The 15,171-nt window shown below is 49.5% G+C and overlaps 1 protein-coding gene across 1 annotated transcript in view; it reads right to left on the bottom strand.

The window, feature by feature from the left end:
- Nucleotides 1-2,411: 2,411 nt before the first annotated feature.
- Nucleotides 2,412-15,171, bottom strand: part of HTR3B (5-hydroxytryptamine receptor 3B) — a 54,070-nt gene continuing 41,310 nt past the window's right edge. Inside the window, 4 exon segments of the mRNA XM_058686779.1 lie at nt 2,412-5,417; nt 5,510-5,786; nt 7,026-7,208; nt 7,355-7,565. Of these exon segments, the coding sequence (XP_058542762.1) occupies nt 5,551-5,786; nt 7,026-7,208; nt 7,355-7,565 (630 nt within the window). The 3' untranslated portion in view covers nt 2,412-5,417; nt 5,510-5,550.

The following is a 15,171-nucleotide window of genomic DNA, read 5'->3' as shown; positions in this document are numbered from 1 at the left end:
GGCTCCACGCACCAGCACAGAGCCCGACCCGGGAGAACCCACGAACCATGAGATCTTGACCTGAGCTGAAGTCAGACACTCAACCGGCTGGGCCCCCTAGCGCCCCTCTCCTCCTTCCCTCCCTCTCCTGGGGCAGACATCACAACTGATCACAGCAATCTTTCCCACAGAGCCCACCTAGGGCCCCCAAACCTGTCTCGTGACAGCACTCCCGGCAGCCTCCACCAGACCTTCAGGTTTGCACTGAGACCAAATCCATGCCAACTCTGGGTAACCATGCTCTAGTAGAACAAACAAATGTTTCTGACTCCAAAGCCCCGTGGTGTCCACACCCGCTCCCCGGGGTGGGGGGAAGCAGTAAGGTTAGGAGACAGGGGTGCTGAAGAAGGCTTGTACAGGAAAGAGCTGCGAAACCGAGATTAGGCAGGGAGGTGGGGAGAAAAGGGAATGCTGACAGCACCTTGACCCTCTTGCTCTTGGCCTGGAGCTCTCATCCTGGAGGATGAGCAGGGTGACCAGGAGCGGAGTCCCATCGGGGGCTGCCTGCCCACACGCAGCCCTGGACCCTAGGGACACTGAGCAGGGCTGGTAATCCCGGTAGGCCCAGGTCTTTGGAGCCTGGCACTAGGCTGGGGGAGATGCAGAGAGAGCGAGGCAAAGGGCAAGTGAGGGATCCCCCTCGGATCTGGAATCTGTCGCCAGCCACAGAGCCCGCCCACGGCCCAGCAGTGCCTCCCCAGCCCTGCAGAAAGCCTCGCTGCAATGCCTGCTTTATGGCCTCTGCCAAATGAAGCACAAACTTAACTACATCACCCCCCCAACAGGACAGGGGAGGGGGGTGGGGGTGGCACACTGGGCTGCTTCAGCCCCCTAATCTAATCACTGGCGTGGGTCATTTCAATTATGGACACCAGAGTGTGGTGGGGGGCCTGGCTGCTCATAAAAGCCTCCATGCTGTTGCTCAGCTAATTATGAAGCTCTTACTGTCTCAGCAGGTAAATAACTCAGGACTGAGAGGTTCTGGCTGCTGAGATGGAGTGTGAGCCAGGGAGGAGGACGAAGACGGGGGAGACGCCTGCGATGGGCCCAGGGCACTGATGGGAGTTGCAGGGAGGGAGGCATAGCCTTCCTTCCTGGGGGGACCAGGGGACCTGGGGTCTCTACCTTGGGATGATCAGCCAACATCCAGGAACTGGTGGAGGAATCCCCTACCTGGAGTACAAAATCTGGAATTTTCTAGAAACCTCAGAGCCACACGGTAGGCGAAAAATTTCAGTTCCACCTCTTTTGCTAACCTTGCCCTTATAAGTATACTTAGATCCCTGAGAAGTTAGAGGACCTGGGGGCCCTCCAGGCTGCACGGAGGTGGGTCTAATCCCGCCAGGTGCTGCTCCATGCTGCCTGTGCCCAGGATGGGAGCTGTGAGTTCTTTGGTTTGCTTCCCGGTCCGACCTGTCCAGGTTCAAAGCTGGGTCACAGAGACTAAGGGTGAGGGGGTCAGCTTCCTTAACCGCAACAGCTCCTCCCCTCTAGGACAAGCAGGGAGGGGATTGGAGGTGTCTCGGGAGGGGAGCAAGACCCTCCACAGCCTGATTATTGGCCCTACACCAGACCGCACAGGCTACGGGAGACCACAGCAGCCGGACTTGGAAGCTATTCTGAGATAGAATGACATAAAAACGGAGGGCTGCCTGTCTAGCCTGGGGCTGTGCTTAGCTAAGTCTTTCTTCTAGACGTCAGTGAAGTCCCCCAAATTGGAGCTGTGATTTCTTGGTGAGCTCCGAAACTACCTTAGATTCTGGGAAACAGCAGATGGTCGGAGCAGTCACAGCTGGGAAAATCCCATTTTTGCTCTGTTCCTCAGTTTCCTTCCTCTGTGACACAGGAATCGTGAAACTTCTAAACATTTGGAGGAGCTGAACTAAAGCTGTTCTGTAAATAAAGGCTGCTGGTGCCCTATCTTCCTCCCACGGCACAGGGACTCTCTTCCAGGGGGAGGGGTCCCATGTCGTTTGTTAATAATGGCACTGCTTCAGGATGCAGACCTGACCTTGGGGCTTCAAACGCATCCCTGGTGCCACGTTGAGATCAGGGCCCCTTGGCACTTGGACGGAGGTGGTCCACACTGGGGCCCAGCTTAGTGGTCAGGCCTCGCTCCTGAAAGGCTGCCTCTTGGAGGAGGACCGAGGAGATGCTCTCTAGGGAGGAAGTGAAAGAAGGCTGCATGGAAAGTGGAATGGGACGTCCCTTGGGCAGCCAGACCACCCAAGTCCCTGGCCAGAAGGCAGGTGATGGCTTCAGGCTTTGGCCCTTGGATCCCAGAATAAAGGCACTTCTGGGGAGAACCAGAGCTCGTAAGTGGATTCTGATCGAGGCAGAGGAAGAAAGACCTCACACCAAAGCCTGAAGAGTACAGTCCGTCTGTGGACAGCAGGCAGGTCTTCTTTTTATTTTGTGATGTATTAGTTACTTTTGAAAGTGCTGTTAAATACATTGCTTCATTCCAATCCTCAAAGTTCTGTGATTTGGTGGAGTAAGTATAAGCAACCTGTGTCGCATAGTCGAAGCTCTGAGAAATCACGCTCAAGGTCTCCTGGTTGGACAGTGATGGAGCTGGGACCAAAACCAGACGCTTTCCCCAAGGACAACTGGAAAGGAAGGAGACAACGTAGCGGGGAGTTCACTGCAAGCCTTTTCCCCCGTGACAGCGGAGGAAGTGAAGAGACATCTAGGGATCGATCAAGAAGCTAACTGAGCAGGCGGAGGCAGAGGAGGAAGTGAGGAGGGAAACAGGTGGAGGTTTGCACGGACACTTCCTGTTCACAAACTTCTTATGTTCTTCATTTCATTAGCAGCAGCAGCGGAATTTCATGGACAATTGGCGTTGAGCACTAACTGGGAGGTAATGAGAGAGGGAGGATGCAGGTAAAGGCTGTTTGAATTTAAATTCTTTTTCTTTAGGGGGATGGGGGAGCAGGGTTTTTAAAAGACAATTTTCGTGCCGCAAAAAGTTCCTAGCAAACAGCTTTGGACTTTCGTGTCCTCTGCTGGCAGTGTTAGGAGAATTGATTCTCAGCCAACCGTGGTCTGCCCGCCAACCTCCCGATGGCTGCCCTGGCAGAGGGCAGAGGGATGCCGAGGGGCTGGGAGTCTGACCTCGGGTAGATTTTCCCCCTCAGACCTGGAAAAACACACTAGAAATGTGTCCAACGTCAGCAGCGAGCTAGAATGCGTTGCTCTGCAACAATTAGCGCAGAATCGCCATGAGTGAAGCTCTGTGTGGACCCGGGCCGAGATGGGGATGAACTAGAACTAGAAAACGGGATGGCTATTCTAGGAGTATGTGGTCTGTGTGATGAGTGATGTGCACACACATGTACACCACACACACCACACATGTGTGCACATACACCACACATACGTGCACACGCACACACACACCATATACCTATGTACACACACGTATACACACCCACGCATGTGCACACACCACACAAACACATGTGTACACACACCCCACATCCCACATATGCACACACCCACACACCTGTACACATATACCATACCACACACCTATGTACACACACACACACAAGGCCCTAAAATGTTCAAAGGGGGAAGGACACAGAATAAGGTAAGAGTAAAGATAGAGAAAGGGGACCGTCACGAGGTGCTCAGGGGAAGAAGGTGAGGGAGGCTGTTTTGAGCAGGTTCCTCAGACGCAATGGCACACAGACTGGAGAAACAAAAGAATATGTCAACTCACAGTAGAGGCTTAGACGGAAACAGCAGGCAGGTTAGTCTGGCTAGACAGAAGACTGTAATAAGAAGCCATGAGAAATGAAGAAAGTCAAAATAGGAGGAAGGAAATTTTGTGGAAGACCTGCACTTCCACCTTAGAATTCAGGTTGTGAGGCCATGGAACTGCCAGAAGGTGAGCTATACTCATGGCAGACTGGGCCACTGGAGAGTAAGAGCCAGAAGTTGACCAGTTACCCCAGTTCCATGTGTTCAGGGCTCTTCTTTCTAGACAAGTAACTGTGGGCACAGATGGGAGACGAAGGGGCCATTGGGACTGTGATGGTTAGTTTTGTGTGTTAACTTGGCTAGGCCACAGGACCCAGATGTTTGGTCAAACATTACCCTAGGTGTTTCTGTGAAGGTATTTTTTAGAGATTAACATTTAAATCAGTCGACTTGGGTGAAATAGAGTACCCTCCAGAGTACAGGTGGGCCTCATCCAATCAGTTGGACGCCTCAGCAGAAGAACACTGACACCCCTGGAATAAGTGGGAATTCTGCCAGCAGACACCTCCCACCCCTTTGGACTCAAACTACAACTATTCCCTGGGTCCTGGCCTTCCAGCTTACGTGCAGTTTTGACTTGCCAAGCGTCCACCATCATGTGAGTGCTATAGACTGAATTGTGTTCACCCTGCCCCCCAAATTCATATGGTGAAGTCCTAACGCCCTAACATACCTAACATACCTCAGCATGTGTATGTGGAGGCAGAGCCCTTAAAAAGGCCATTCAGGTTAAATGGGGTTGTTAAGGTACGCCCTAATCCAATATAATTTGTGTCCTTATAAGAAGAGGAAATTTGGACACAGACATGTACATGCAGAGGAAAGACCATTGAGGACACGGGGAGAAGACAGCCATCTATGGGCCAAGGAGAGAGGCCTCAAAGAAAAGTTCCAGCCTCCAGAGCAGGGAGAAAATAAATTTCTGTTTAAGCCACAAAGTCTGTGGTGTTTTGTTATGGCGGCCCTAGCTGATTCTACAGGGAGAGTAGATTATAATCTCCTTGAACCCAAGGGGCATGCATGAAGCCCATCCCCCAGCTCAGTGCCTTATACATGGTCTGCGTTGACTACAGGTTGTGCTAGATTGGGTCTGGAAGGTTTGGAGCCCGGCTTCTGTCCAACTGTGGTGAGGTACTGGGGAAGAGGCGCTCGTCGGAGCCAGTGGGAACAAGAGCTTCAGGATACAGACATGGTGACAATTTTGCATTCTGCTTTGTACAAGGTTGACCTCGGGAATCATTCCAGTGAAGAATGATCCGTGACTGACTTATTCTGTGTTCTGTCATGTCCTAACATAACGCTTAGGACTTAACTGACACTCAGTAAAGGTTTTGAACAGCTGCCTGAGTGACTAAGATAAAACAGGGAGATGAAGGAATCTTACACTAAAACCAAAAACAAACAAACAAACAAACACCCAAAAACATACAAGTATGTATGTACCTAGAAAATTTCTGAAAGAGATGGCTAATGGTGTCACCTTTGGGGAGTGGCCCGGAATGAGAAGGCGGGCTTCCTTTTCACTGTGTACCTGGAGATGGCCAGACATGTTCGCCATGAATGCACTAGCCCTGGGCCATTCAGTACCTCATTAGGTGTGAGTACCTGCACTGAATGAAAAGAGGCAGCAAGAGGGGAGCTTTTTAACCTGCCATGCCCCCCTCCAACCTCCCCACAACACTTTACAGCCTTCCCCAAGTACCGAGAAAGCGAATGTTTGGTGAGACCAACAGCCTCCAGTCTTCACAAGCTGCTCCCCAGCGCCCAGAGGGAGCACAGGCTCACGGCATAGAGCCCCAGCACGACGAGGCACGCTTTAAAGAGCAGTCGGTCAAAACGTTCCAGGAAGGCCAGCCACTTAACCTCTTGTCGGTCCTCCTGGTCCCAGGTTTGGAAGTAGGTGCTGATGGACTTAAGCTGGAACGAGACTTCCTTCAGGGTCTCTGACTGGGCCTGGTGTTCTCAACAGACCGAGGGCTCTGCATGAGAGGGGAGAATGGGCTTCCGTGGCCCCTGGACTTCCCACTGGAGCTGACGGCCTCATACTACAAGGAAGGTCTGTAGGGGGTACAGGGCAGTGGATTGGGTTGGGGACTCTCTCCTGCCTGCTCAGGGCAGGTGAGGCTGTGCTGAAAGAAGCCCTGGAGAACACGGCACAGCTGTGTTGTGAGGAAGGCTATCTAGGCTGGATCCACCCAGGAGGTTTCCTGAGAGAGGGAGGGGCCAGCCCCACTGACTCAGTTGGAGTTTTAGAGGCTGGGATGATTCTTTTTTGTTTAATTGAGATATAATTTACATATAACATATTAGTTTCAGGTGTACAGCGTAGTAATTTGAGATATTTATATCAAAATGATGACCAGAGTAAGTCTGGTTGACATCCATCACCATGCATAGTCACATATTTTTTTTTCTCATGATCAGAGCTTTTAGGGTATACTCTCTCTAGCAACTTTCTTTTTATTTTTTTTTAAATGTTTATTATTTTTGAGAGAGACAGAGACAGAGTGCAAGCAGGGGAGGGGCAGAGAGAGGAAGACACAGAATCCAAAGGAGGCTCCAGGCTCCAAGCTGTCAGCACAGAGCTCGACGCGGGGCTCAAACTCACAAACTGTGAGATCATGACCTGAGCTGAAGTCGGATGCTTAACCGACTGAGCCACCCAGGGGCCCCACCTAGCAATTTTCAAGCGAACAGTACAAATAGCCTCATAAGTTGGCATATCATCTTCGCATGGGGCCATGCTAACCTCTGTATTGTTCCAGTTTTAGTATATGTGGGGCCAAAGTGAGCCCTGAGATCATTCATACACTTTTTCAGATTAAGCGATAGGAACCCAAATACATACAAACTGTGCATGTGTGCTCTATTATTCTAGAGTCAGAGGCTCAGTCACTTTAGGTACTGGTTAAAACTGGAAAACACAAACACTTGATCTCAGCCAAAAGGCCGAGAAGCAATGGAAAACACAAACAAAAACAAGGAAAGCCAAATGAGGGCCTGACCTGTAAGCTAAAAGGAGGCCTTCTGGAAAGCCAGCAGGTGGTAGACAGCCTTCGATCTCCACAGCGGTAATATCAGATGCAGCACAGAGGTTAAGAAGCAAGTGTTTCACACTTTTCACCCAGCGGGACACTGGCCTGGCGCTCCACCAACGGAAACTAGGGTGGAGAGTGATAAAGCAAGATAGGGTAGGGGCCTTGAGGCTTCTCACAAACCTGTCACCCCAGCAGGCTGGGCTTGGGGATCTCTTCTAGGCCCGTCAGCATCAATGTCCCCTTGAAGGCATGAGAGGGGCCACTCTTGCTCACTGCTGCACTCATCATGGAGGAATGTGACCAATAGGATGGACTTAAATAAGCCGAGAACCAAGAAGGCCAGGCAAATTGTGAAGAAGACTCCTGGTGGAAGGAACCAAATGAGGTGTCATCAGCTAGAGTCTCTGGAGCCTCTCCCTCCCCCGCCCCCCCCCCCATCTGAAATGCAGCATCTCATCTCTGATGGGAGTCCTGTAACATGGAGGTCTGGTGTCCCCAAAGCTGCTTACCAATCAGAGGGGTGCTCACTGTGCTCCTTGGCGTCTCATCAGACATGTTGACCCTGAAGACGGTGTAGCCCACCAGCACGTTGGTCTTGAACACAATCCTGGCTCAGCAGGTGGGTGGTAGGTAAAAGCTTCCCAGATCCATAAGCACGAGGAAGATGCTGGGAATCAGCAGGCTCATGACGTAGACCAGTGGGCGCCTGCGAATCACCACCTGGCCGGGTCCATGGAGTCTAATGAAGACAGGGTATAAGCTGATGGACTAATGTTTGGCCAAACCCACGGCCAAGAGATCCCTGAAGTCCCAACAGTTCTACATAATGTAAAATTACTACGTAGTTTCAAGAACGGAGATTATTTTGTGTTTTGGAAAATAGAAAAAAAAAAAACCTTTAAGCTTTTATGTAGAACTAGTATTAATATTACTAATAATTATAAGAAGAAGCCTCTATTTATTTACCACTTGCTGTATGCCAGGCACTTGGCTGTGTTTCCTATGCTCTTATTCAAACCCTCACACCAACACTAAAGGCTGGGTATTATCATCTCCAAAGAAACGAAGGTACACAGACATTAAATTTCTTTTTCAAACTCACACAGCTGGTGAGTGAGAAGCTGTTTTAAATTGAGGTCTTACACCAACATTTTTCTTCGGACAGCGTGTAGGCAACATCTTGTACTATTTTTGGTTTAGCCCGTCTTCCTATGTGGAACGTGAGTACCTTAGCACCTGTGTATGTGTCAGAGTCTGGGCAGGAACAAATAGCACCACTGGGAAATCTGTGGAGCTCTTGGCAAGGAGACCGTTTACAAGGAGCAGGGCAGAGGGAAACCACAAGAAGGGGGGCAGTGCCCCAGATACTTGGGGAGGACTGGGTGAGCTGCTTCTGCCCTTAGTCCTGAAGGGGGCAAGGGCTGAGAACATGAGCAGAATCTGAGAGAAAGCTGGATGGAGAAGGCCACCAAGCAGGAGCTGTGGCTTCCCCTTAGGGGCACAGCCAGCCTCGTGGTAACTAACTCCACTGGGAGAAAAATGGAGTGCTCATCTGCACCCTCCTCACTCTCCCCTTCTCTCCAATCTCCTGTCACTCCATCCCCTCTTCCTATTGGTCAGAGAGACTGTGGTTCGTCTCCAGGGGCACAGAGCAGGAGGAGAAGGGGCAAAGTGGGTCTAAGTTGGGGGGATAACTGAAGACACCCCGCAGGATGGCTGAGCATCCGGAGCTCCTGCCGGGGCTCTGTAGCTGGGAATTTGAGACTCAGAAAGTTGCTCTGTCATTGCCATTTTCGTAGACCTCGCTTCTCTGGGGGCGGTGACAGGAAGTGTCTTTAATAAACACAAACTATTTCCATCAGGGAACGATAGGACTGCTTTCTGTGACCCTTTGGGGGCAAAAGCAGCAACTTTTAAAACATTCCTCATGGGGCCAAAGATAATACCTATCTTACGATGGGTATTCAATCAGTTTGCCAAACAAATGCACGTTCTGAGCTCTTTGCTGTTGGATTTGGAGGAGGGGGGTGGCATGGGAATGATACCTGAAAGCCAAGGCAGAGGCCGCGAATGGAGGAGACGGAGGTGGGGAAGAGCTTGGCTGGGGGAGACCAGATACCTACCACCTTGCAGGAGATAACAGGGGTCCCCCAGCATTTGGGTCTGGGAGCATATCCCGACTCAGTGGAGGTTGGCAGGCCAGAGCCATTTGGAGGATTGCAGTCTGGCTGTTGTCTTTCACATGAAGTATAATGGGCTGCAGATATCTAAATGAGAGCCACACTCATGCTTTGTAATGATATGGTTAAAACACATTTCTATCAAAGCACAGTCTACAAGAAAAACCACAACAAAATGAACTGTCACCAACCTGTGTGTCTCCAGCTCTCTTGGTCATGCTGTGACATGACCCACCAGGCAGTGGTTAGCTGGGGGCCGTAGGAAGGGAGCCACAGAAAGGGAGCCACGTGGTCAGAGTCCACAGGGGTCTTGTGTTGTGTGCCTGACCTAGGCTATGTGGGGTGGTGGGGGGCAACCAAGCCTGCTGTTGCTAGAGGGTAGAAGTGGGAAGACCACCTCCACCCCCCAGACCTCATGGCAGATATGACATGAACAGTAAGTGTAAGAACCCTGCCCTAAAGGAAGTACAAGTAGGCAGCTGCCTAAGCAGGAAGAGCCTAGGCTTAGAGTCAAGGGAATAGAGTTGCAGAGTCCCTGGATTCTAAGTGCCTACATGTCCTAGTTTAAGTGCTCCCAGGTGCATGCCTTGATTTTCTTTTCTTTTTTTTTTTATGTTTGTTTATTTTAAGAGAGAAGGGGAGGGGAGGGATAAAGAGAGAGGAGAGAGAATCCCAAGCAGGCTCTGTGCTGCCAGCACAGACTCTGAGGCAGGGTTTAAACCGACATACTGTGAGATCATGACCCGAGCTGAAATCAAGAGTCTGATGCTTAACCAACTCAGCCACCCAGGTGCCTGCCCCCTGATTTTTCTTTTTTTAAAATGCACTTCACTTTTGCTTGCTGAACATGTTGGGTACATTTGAGATTGGCTGTTGTCTCTTTAAATAAAGCCCCCGTGTAAATAACACATGCTGAGATGGTTCCTCTCCACCCAGAGGCTGGTGCAGAGAGTGAACATAAATCTGGGCCAGAACCAAAGACGGCTCCTCAGTTTTGTCAGAACACGTGTCCCCCACGGTGCCAGGGGAGAGGTGTGGCAGGGGCCAAGAGGCTGTGAGGTAGGCGGGCTTCATGGGCATGAGGCTTGGGAAACTTCCTGGGTCCTGGCACTTACAAGGGCTTGTTTGGTTTCAGGCTCTGCTGGTGCCATTTTGAAACTCGTAATTTATGAACAGGGGTCCCACATTTTCCCTTTGCACCGGACCCCACCAAGTATGTAGCCAGTCCTGTCAGGAGAATATTTGTCACTGGATAGTGCCAGCAGCTGGAAGTGCAAGAGAAACATGGCGGCTACAAGGCAGACAATTAGCTGTCCTGTAACTTAAAGCAGAAATCCTGCCACCTATGTTTGGCTTATAACACTATAAAGCTACATAGGCCCTCTCTTTGGTTTTCTTCAAGAACAAAGGGCCTTCCTTTTTCTTCAGGTTGATTTAGGAGCATGTACTTATGGACTAATTTTCTCTGCAAGCCCAGTGCAGCCTAAAGAAATTCTAATTTTATCACAGTTTTCAGAAATGGTTTGTTTTCATGATCTCATTTGATCTTCAAATCTCTTTACTCTCTTGTTGAAGGAACATTAACTGACCATAAACACAGTGTCAGGCACTTTTTTTAAATATTGGAATTAGAAGAGTTAATAGGACAGGCTTCTGTCCATCCCAGGGGATCAGCAATCAGGCTCTGAAGATGGAAAGGGAATTTGCCCCAGAATGGACCATATCCAGAGTCTGTACCTGATTTAGACGATGTGATTTGGGACTTTCTGAGTTTATATTTAGATGTTATTTTGGTCTCAGAGTTGATGCTGAAATGGGGTAAGGCATTTAGGGATGTTGGGAGAGGGTGGGTATTTTGCATAGGTGATGGACATGAATTTGGGGGAGCCAGAGAGGGCAGTGGACTGTCCAGGTTGAATAATGGCCCCAAGAATTAATGTCCTTCTTGGAAGGTAAGAATGTGACCTTATTTGGAAATGGGATCACCACACATATAATTAGTTAAGATGAGGGCTGACTGCAGTGGGGTGGGCCAACACAACTGGGGTCCTTATGAGAAGAAGAGAGACGCACAAAGGAGAATGCCACATGAGGGTGGAGGCAGATCCTGGACTGATATACCTACAAGCCCAGGGTTGCTGTCAGCCACCAAAAGCTAAGAGAGAGGCACGGAACAGATTGTTTCTGGAGCTCCCAGAAGGAAGTAATCATGCTCACACCCTGATTTCCAGCCTCCAGAGCTGAGAGAATGAATTTCTGTTGTTTTAAGCCACCTGGTTTGTGGTACTTTGTTATGGAAGCCCTAGGAAACGAGCACAGGTGACTTGCCCAGTAACACACAGTTGGATGAACACCAAAGAATGGACTAGAATAGACCATGTCAAGCCGAGTTGCGTGTCAGCATCAAAGAGGATTAGCACATAGTCTCTGGAGTCAGACTGACTGGGGGCTCAAGGTCAGGCTCCACAGTTACCCTGTAACCTTGGGCAAGTTACTTAAACTTGGGCAAGTTAACTTCTCTGTACCCCGATCCATCCATTTGTAAAAATGCAGATACTCAGAGTACCCATCTCATAGAGATGTGAGGATTACATGTGCAAACTTAAAATGGTGCCCAGGGTCAAGTAAATGCTGGGTTTTGTGGTCACTGTCACAGTGTCTCCCTGGGCAACATCTCAGGCCCATGATGGATAGCAGAAGCCCCGCTCTACCCATGCTTGTGTCCTCAGTGGGGCCACTGAGCCTGGCACAAGACAAGGGCTCAAGAGATGTTCGTTGCGTTGTACTGGAGTCTTATTAGTAATGTTACTTTTAGTTCCAAGAAGGTGGGAGCGTGGAGTTAGCACAGATGGGGCCTCTCCTACTGAGATCCATCCCCTGAGGGCTACCTCTCTGCAGGTCATTCCAGAGACAGTGAGGGACTCCAGCTGATGGCTGATGCTAGGGGGGGGAGGGATGTCACCAGCTCAGTGAGACCACTCTCCGTGGAACTGCCCCTACCTAGAGCCCATCATTTCTAACGGACTAAAGGAGCTGGTGCCTTTAAATTCCACAGAAAGGGAAGAAAAAGCACTTTAGTTTCAGTCCGTGTTCTCCATTAGACACCCTTCAGGTGTTAGCAATATTATGCCACAATTTCATTATCCATTAAAGCCAGGTAATAATAAGTACACAAAGGTATTTGGAGCCTATTGATGTTAATGAAAGAGATCAATCTAATTCAGAATGTGTGTGTGGAGAGCTCCTTGGAGATGGAATAGGCCCCAAGGTTAGCCTCTAATTGCCTCCTTGATGGTAGACCCCACCAGTACTCAATTTTGCATGACCGTCTTTATGACATAGTTGGAATTTTTGACGCCCAGACTCACGCTTCATACAGAAGCCCATTTTCCTCCTCTCCCAAGCCCCTCCCACCATTCCCAATTCAGAAAGAATGGGAAAGTTGCTGCCATTTAAGTAAGATCTCTGCATAGGAGCGAGAGCTTCCGGACTCGGAGTTGGATCTGGACCATGGGTCAGGCTGGGTTAGCACAAAGTCCATGATGTCAGGGTGCTTGAATGACCCTGGAATGATTTCTAGGGCTCTAAATTCTCATTCTCTCACTCTTCCTCCCGATCTGGTGGAGCTCAGAAGGAACTTCTCTCAAGTTCATGAGCTGCATTCAATGGATATCTCAACAAAACTACTCTAACCTAATCTGTAAAGGAAAACTATGCCAGAAAAAGAGGAAAAGATGGGGCACCTTGCTTTCTCAATTGCCCCTCTGCACTTTTCCAGGGGTGCCGGGGAAGGCTCCCAGCCCTGCCTGCATGAACATCTCACTCATTGTGAGGATATGTGCGTGTTGGGCTCACTTTAGTTCTTCCAACAGCTGTCCACCCTTTTCCATCCAAAATGAATTCTCACATTTTATTCCTACCTCCTCCCACTTCTACCCTCGTTTTTTTTTTTTTTAAACAACAAAAAAACAAAAAGCTGCCATGTAGACATGGAATGATCACCCTTCTGTTTCTGGAAGCATTATGTCCGATAATGTATTGGAGGGAATCTTCCCCCCTATGGCTGTTGGAGCAGGTGCCAGGCTGCACACAGACCTCCTTGTAGGCAAAAGGTGCCCATGCTCTGAGCCCCCTGTGGAATGTAGCCTGACTCCAATGTGTTAGCAGTGCCCTCTGATAAACAAAACGTGTTCTAGAGCCAGCAGATATGACTGCACATTAGCTCGAGCTAACCACGAATCCTGAGCACTTGATTTAGTAGTAATGGCAGCAATGTACATCAGGCCCAGAGGGGCAAGATATTTAGATCATCTTTCCTCCTGTCTGCCCCACTTGTCTCCACCCCCGCACTGGGCAGCCTGGACAGGGACACTGCAGGTGATTAGATCAGGAGGAAGATGGCCCTTTGCTGTCAGGACCCTGGCAGACCAGTGCTGGCAGAGAACCGGGCTCTCAATTTCACATGATTGCCCAAAGGCTACCGAAGGTCACCAGGATGCCTCAGTTGTTAACTTCAGAGCAGGATGACTGGTATGGAGTAAGAGATCATGAGCCCATCAGGGCACATAGCAGGTGTGCGGAGGCATGGGGGCTGAGAGAGGCCAAGGGAGACAAGAGACCTAGGATAGCCACTGAATCTACTTTAAGTCTTTCCAAAGTTGTATAACTGCTTCTGGGCGTGGCTCCCTGCCTATGAAACATGATCTGTGACTACTCAGAGTTCTCTCCCTACTCTGTTCCAGAGGGCGAGGGTGGAAAGCAGCCCCCAGGGCAAAGAGATGCAGGGAACAGCTCCAAAAGCATACAGTGCTATCGATGCCCACCTCTGGCATACCATGGAAGCATGGCGGTAAACAGGGCAAAGGGATGGGATCACTGTTCCCAAGACACAGGGAAGCTTCTCCTTCCGTAAGCACTGTTTTACGCCTCTGTCCATCATATTTAAAAATGGACCTACTACATAGAAAGCCTTTCGCCACGACTGGGAAGACAAATTAATATTCAGGGTAAAGGGTGACGTGTAACTACAAATAATGGCTGCTTTATGGAAAGAGTATGAGTGTATGTGTGTGTGAGTGAGTGTGTGCGTGCGCACTCCTGTTTATCGGCCCTGCCTCTTGCCTTTGTTTGTCTCCTTCGTGCAGTGTAGGTAATGGTGTGTGCAGCGTTCTCCGGAGCGCTTGGTAGGTGACTGTGTTCCACCTCGCACGGGCTCCTCCCTCACATTTCCCTTTAATGCTCGCCATTATTCGGGCTGCATTAATAATGTTTGTGGGCTGATATCTTTAAAATTAATGAGGTGTTTACTCTTAGCCAAGAAACTCATTGAAATTAAAAAAGCTTTCTTTTTTCCCCTCCCTTTCTCTCACTTAAAAAAAAAAAAAAGTGGACAAATAAGCCACGACGCTAGCTTTGCTAAAAACCAAGCAGAACAGGCAAACACCCAGACTCCACCACCAGGAAGGTATGAGTTGTGATGAGTTAGTTATACATTAGTCACGTTCAAGCCACAGCTATTTCTAGGAGGCCCTGATTTAACCAGAGCTTTGCTGGAAAGCTGCATGGAACATCTTTTGACCAATGGAGGGGCATCTGTGCCCTCAATAATAGCTTATTTCGATACCACCCCCTCTTAGCGTATGATTATCCAGCATAACCATAGCACCTAGGCTAGTCTGAATTTTCCTTCTTATCCAAAAGGATTGTTTCCAAGAGAATTCATGTCGTGTGTCATCCTGACCTGTCTGTAGTCTCTATTTGTCAATCACAGACATTACCTGGCATGAAGAACTCCTCCCCACCCAGCTATCAACACTATTAGCTGACTTTGTGCAGAAAAGCAGAAACGAATACTGACTGTGGATCTACCAGTTGCATGAACTTGCTACAAACCACTTATCAGGACAGTTTGCCAGAAGGGCCAGGGAAGGGAGAATGGCTGCTTCTGGAGTGCAAAACAGCAGTTTTGCTGTCCTGCACCCCACCCCTCAGGCCCCTGCTGAACAAACTGCCCCATGACAATGCAGCCAAGAGCATCCTGGTGGTGCTTCCGAGAAGCTTGGGTTCTCATCGAATCCCTTTAGAGCAGCTGTTCTCTCTGATCCAGAAACCACCAGGAGTCTCTGAGGATCCTGTAGGTGATTTGT

The sequence above is a fragment of the Neofelis nebulosa genome, chromosome 10 (genome assembly GCF_028018385.1).
Source record: "Neofelis nebulosa isolate mNeoNeb1 chromosome 10, mNeoNeb1.pri, whole genome shotgun sequence".
NCBI lineage: Eukaryota > Metazoa > Chordata > Mammalia > Carnivora > Felidae > Neofelis > Neofelis nebulosa.
Note: the sequence above shows the minus strand (reverse complement) of the source record. Positions and strands in the feature narration are given on the sequence as shown.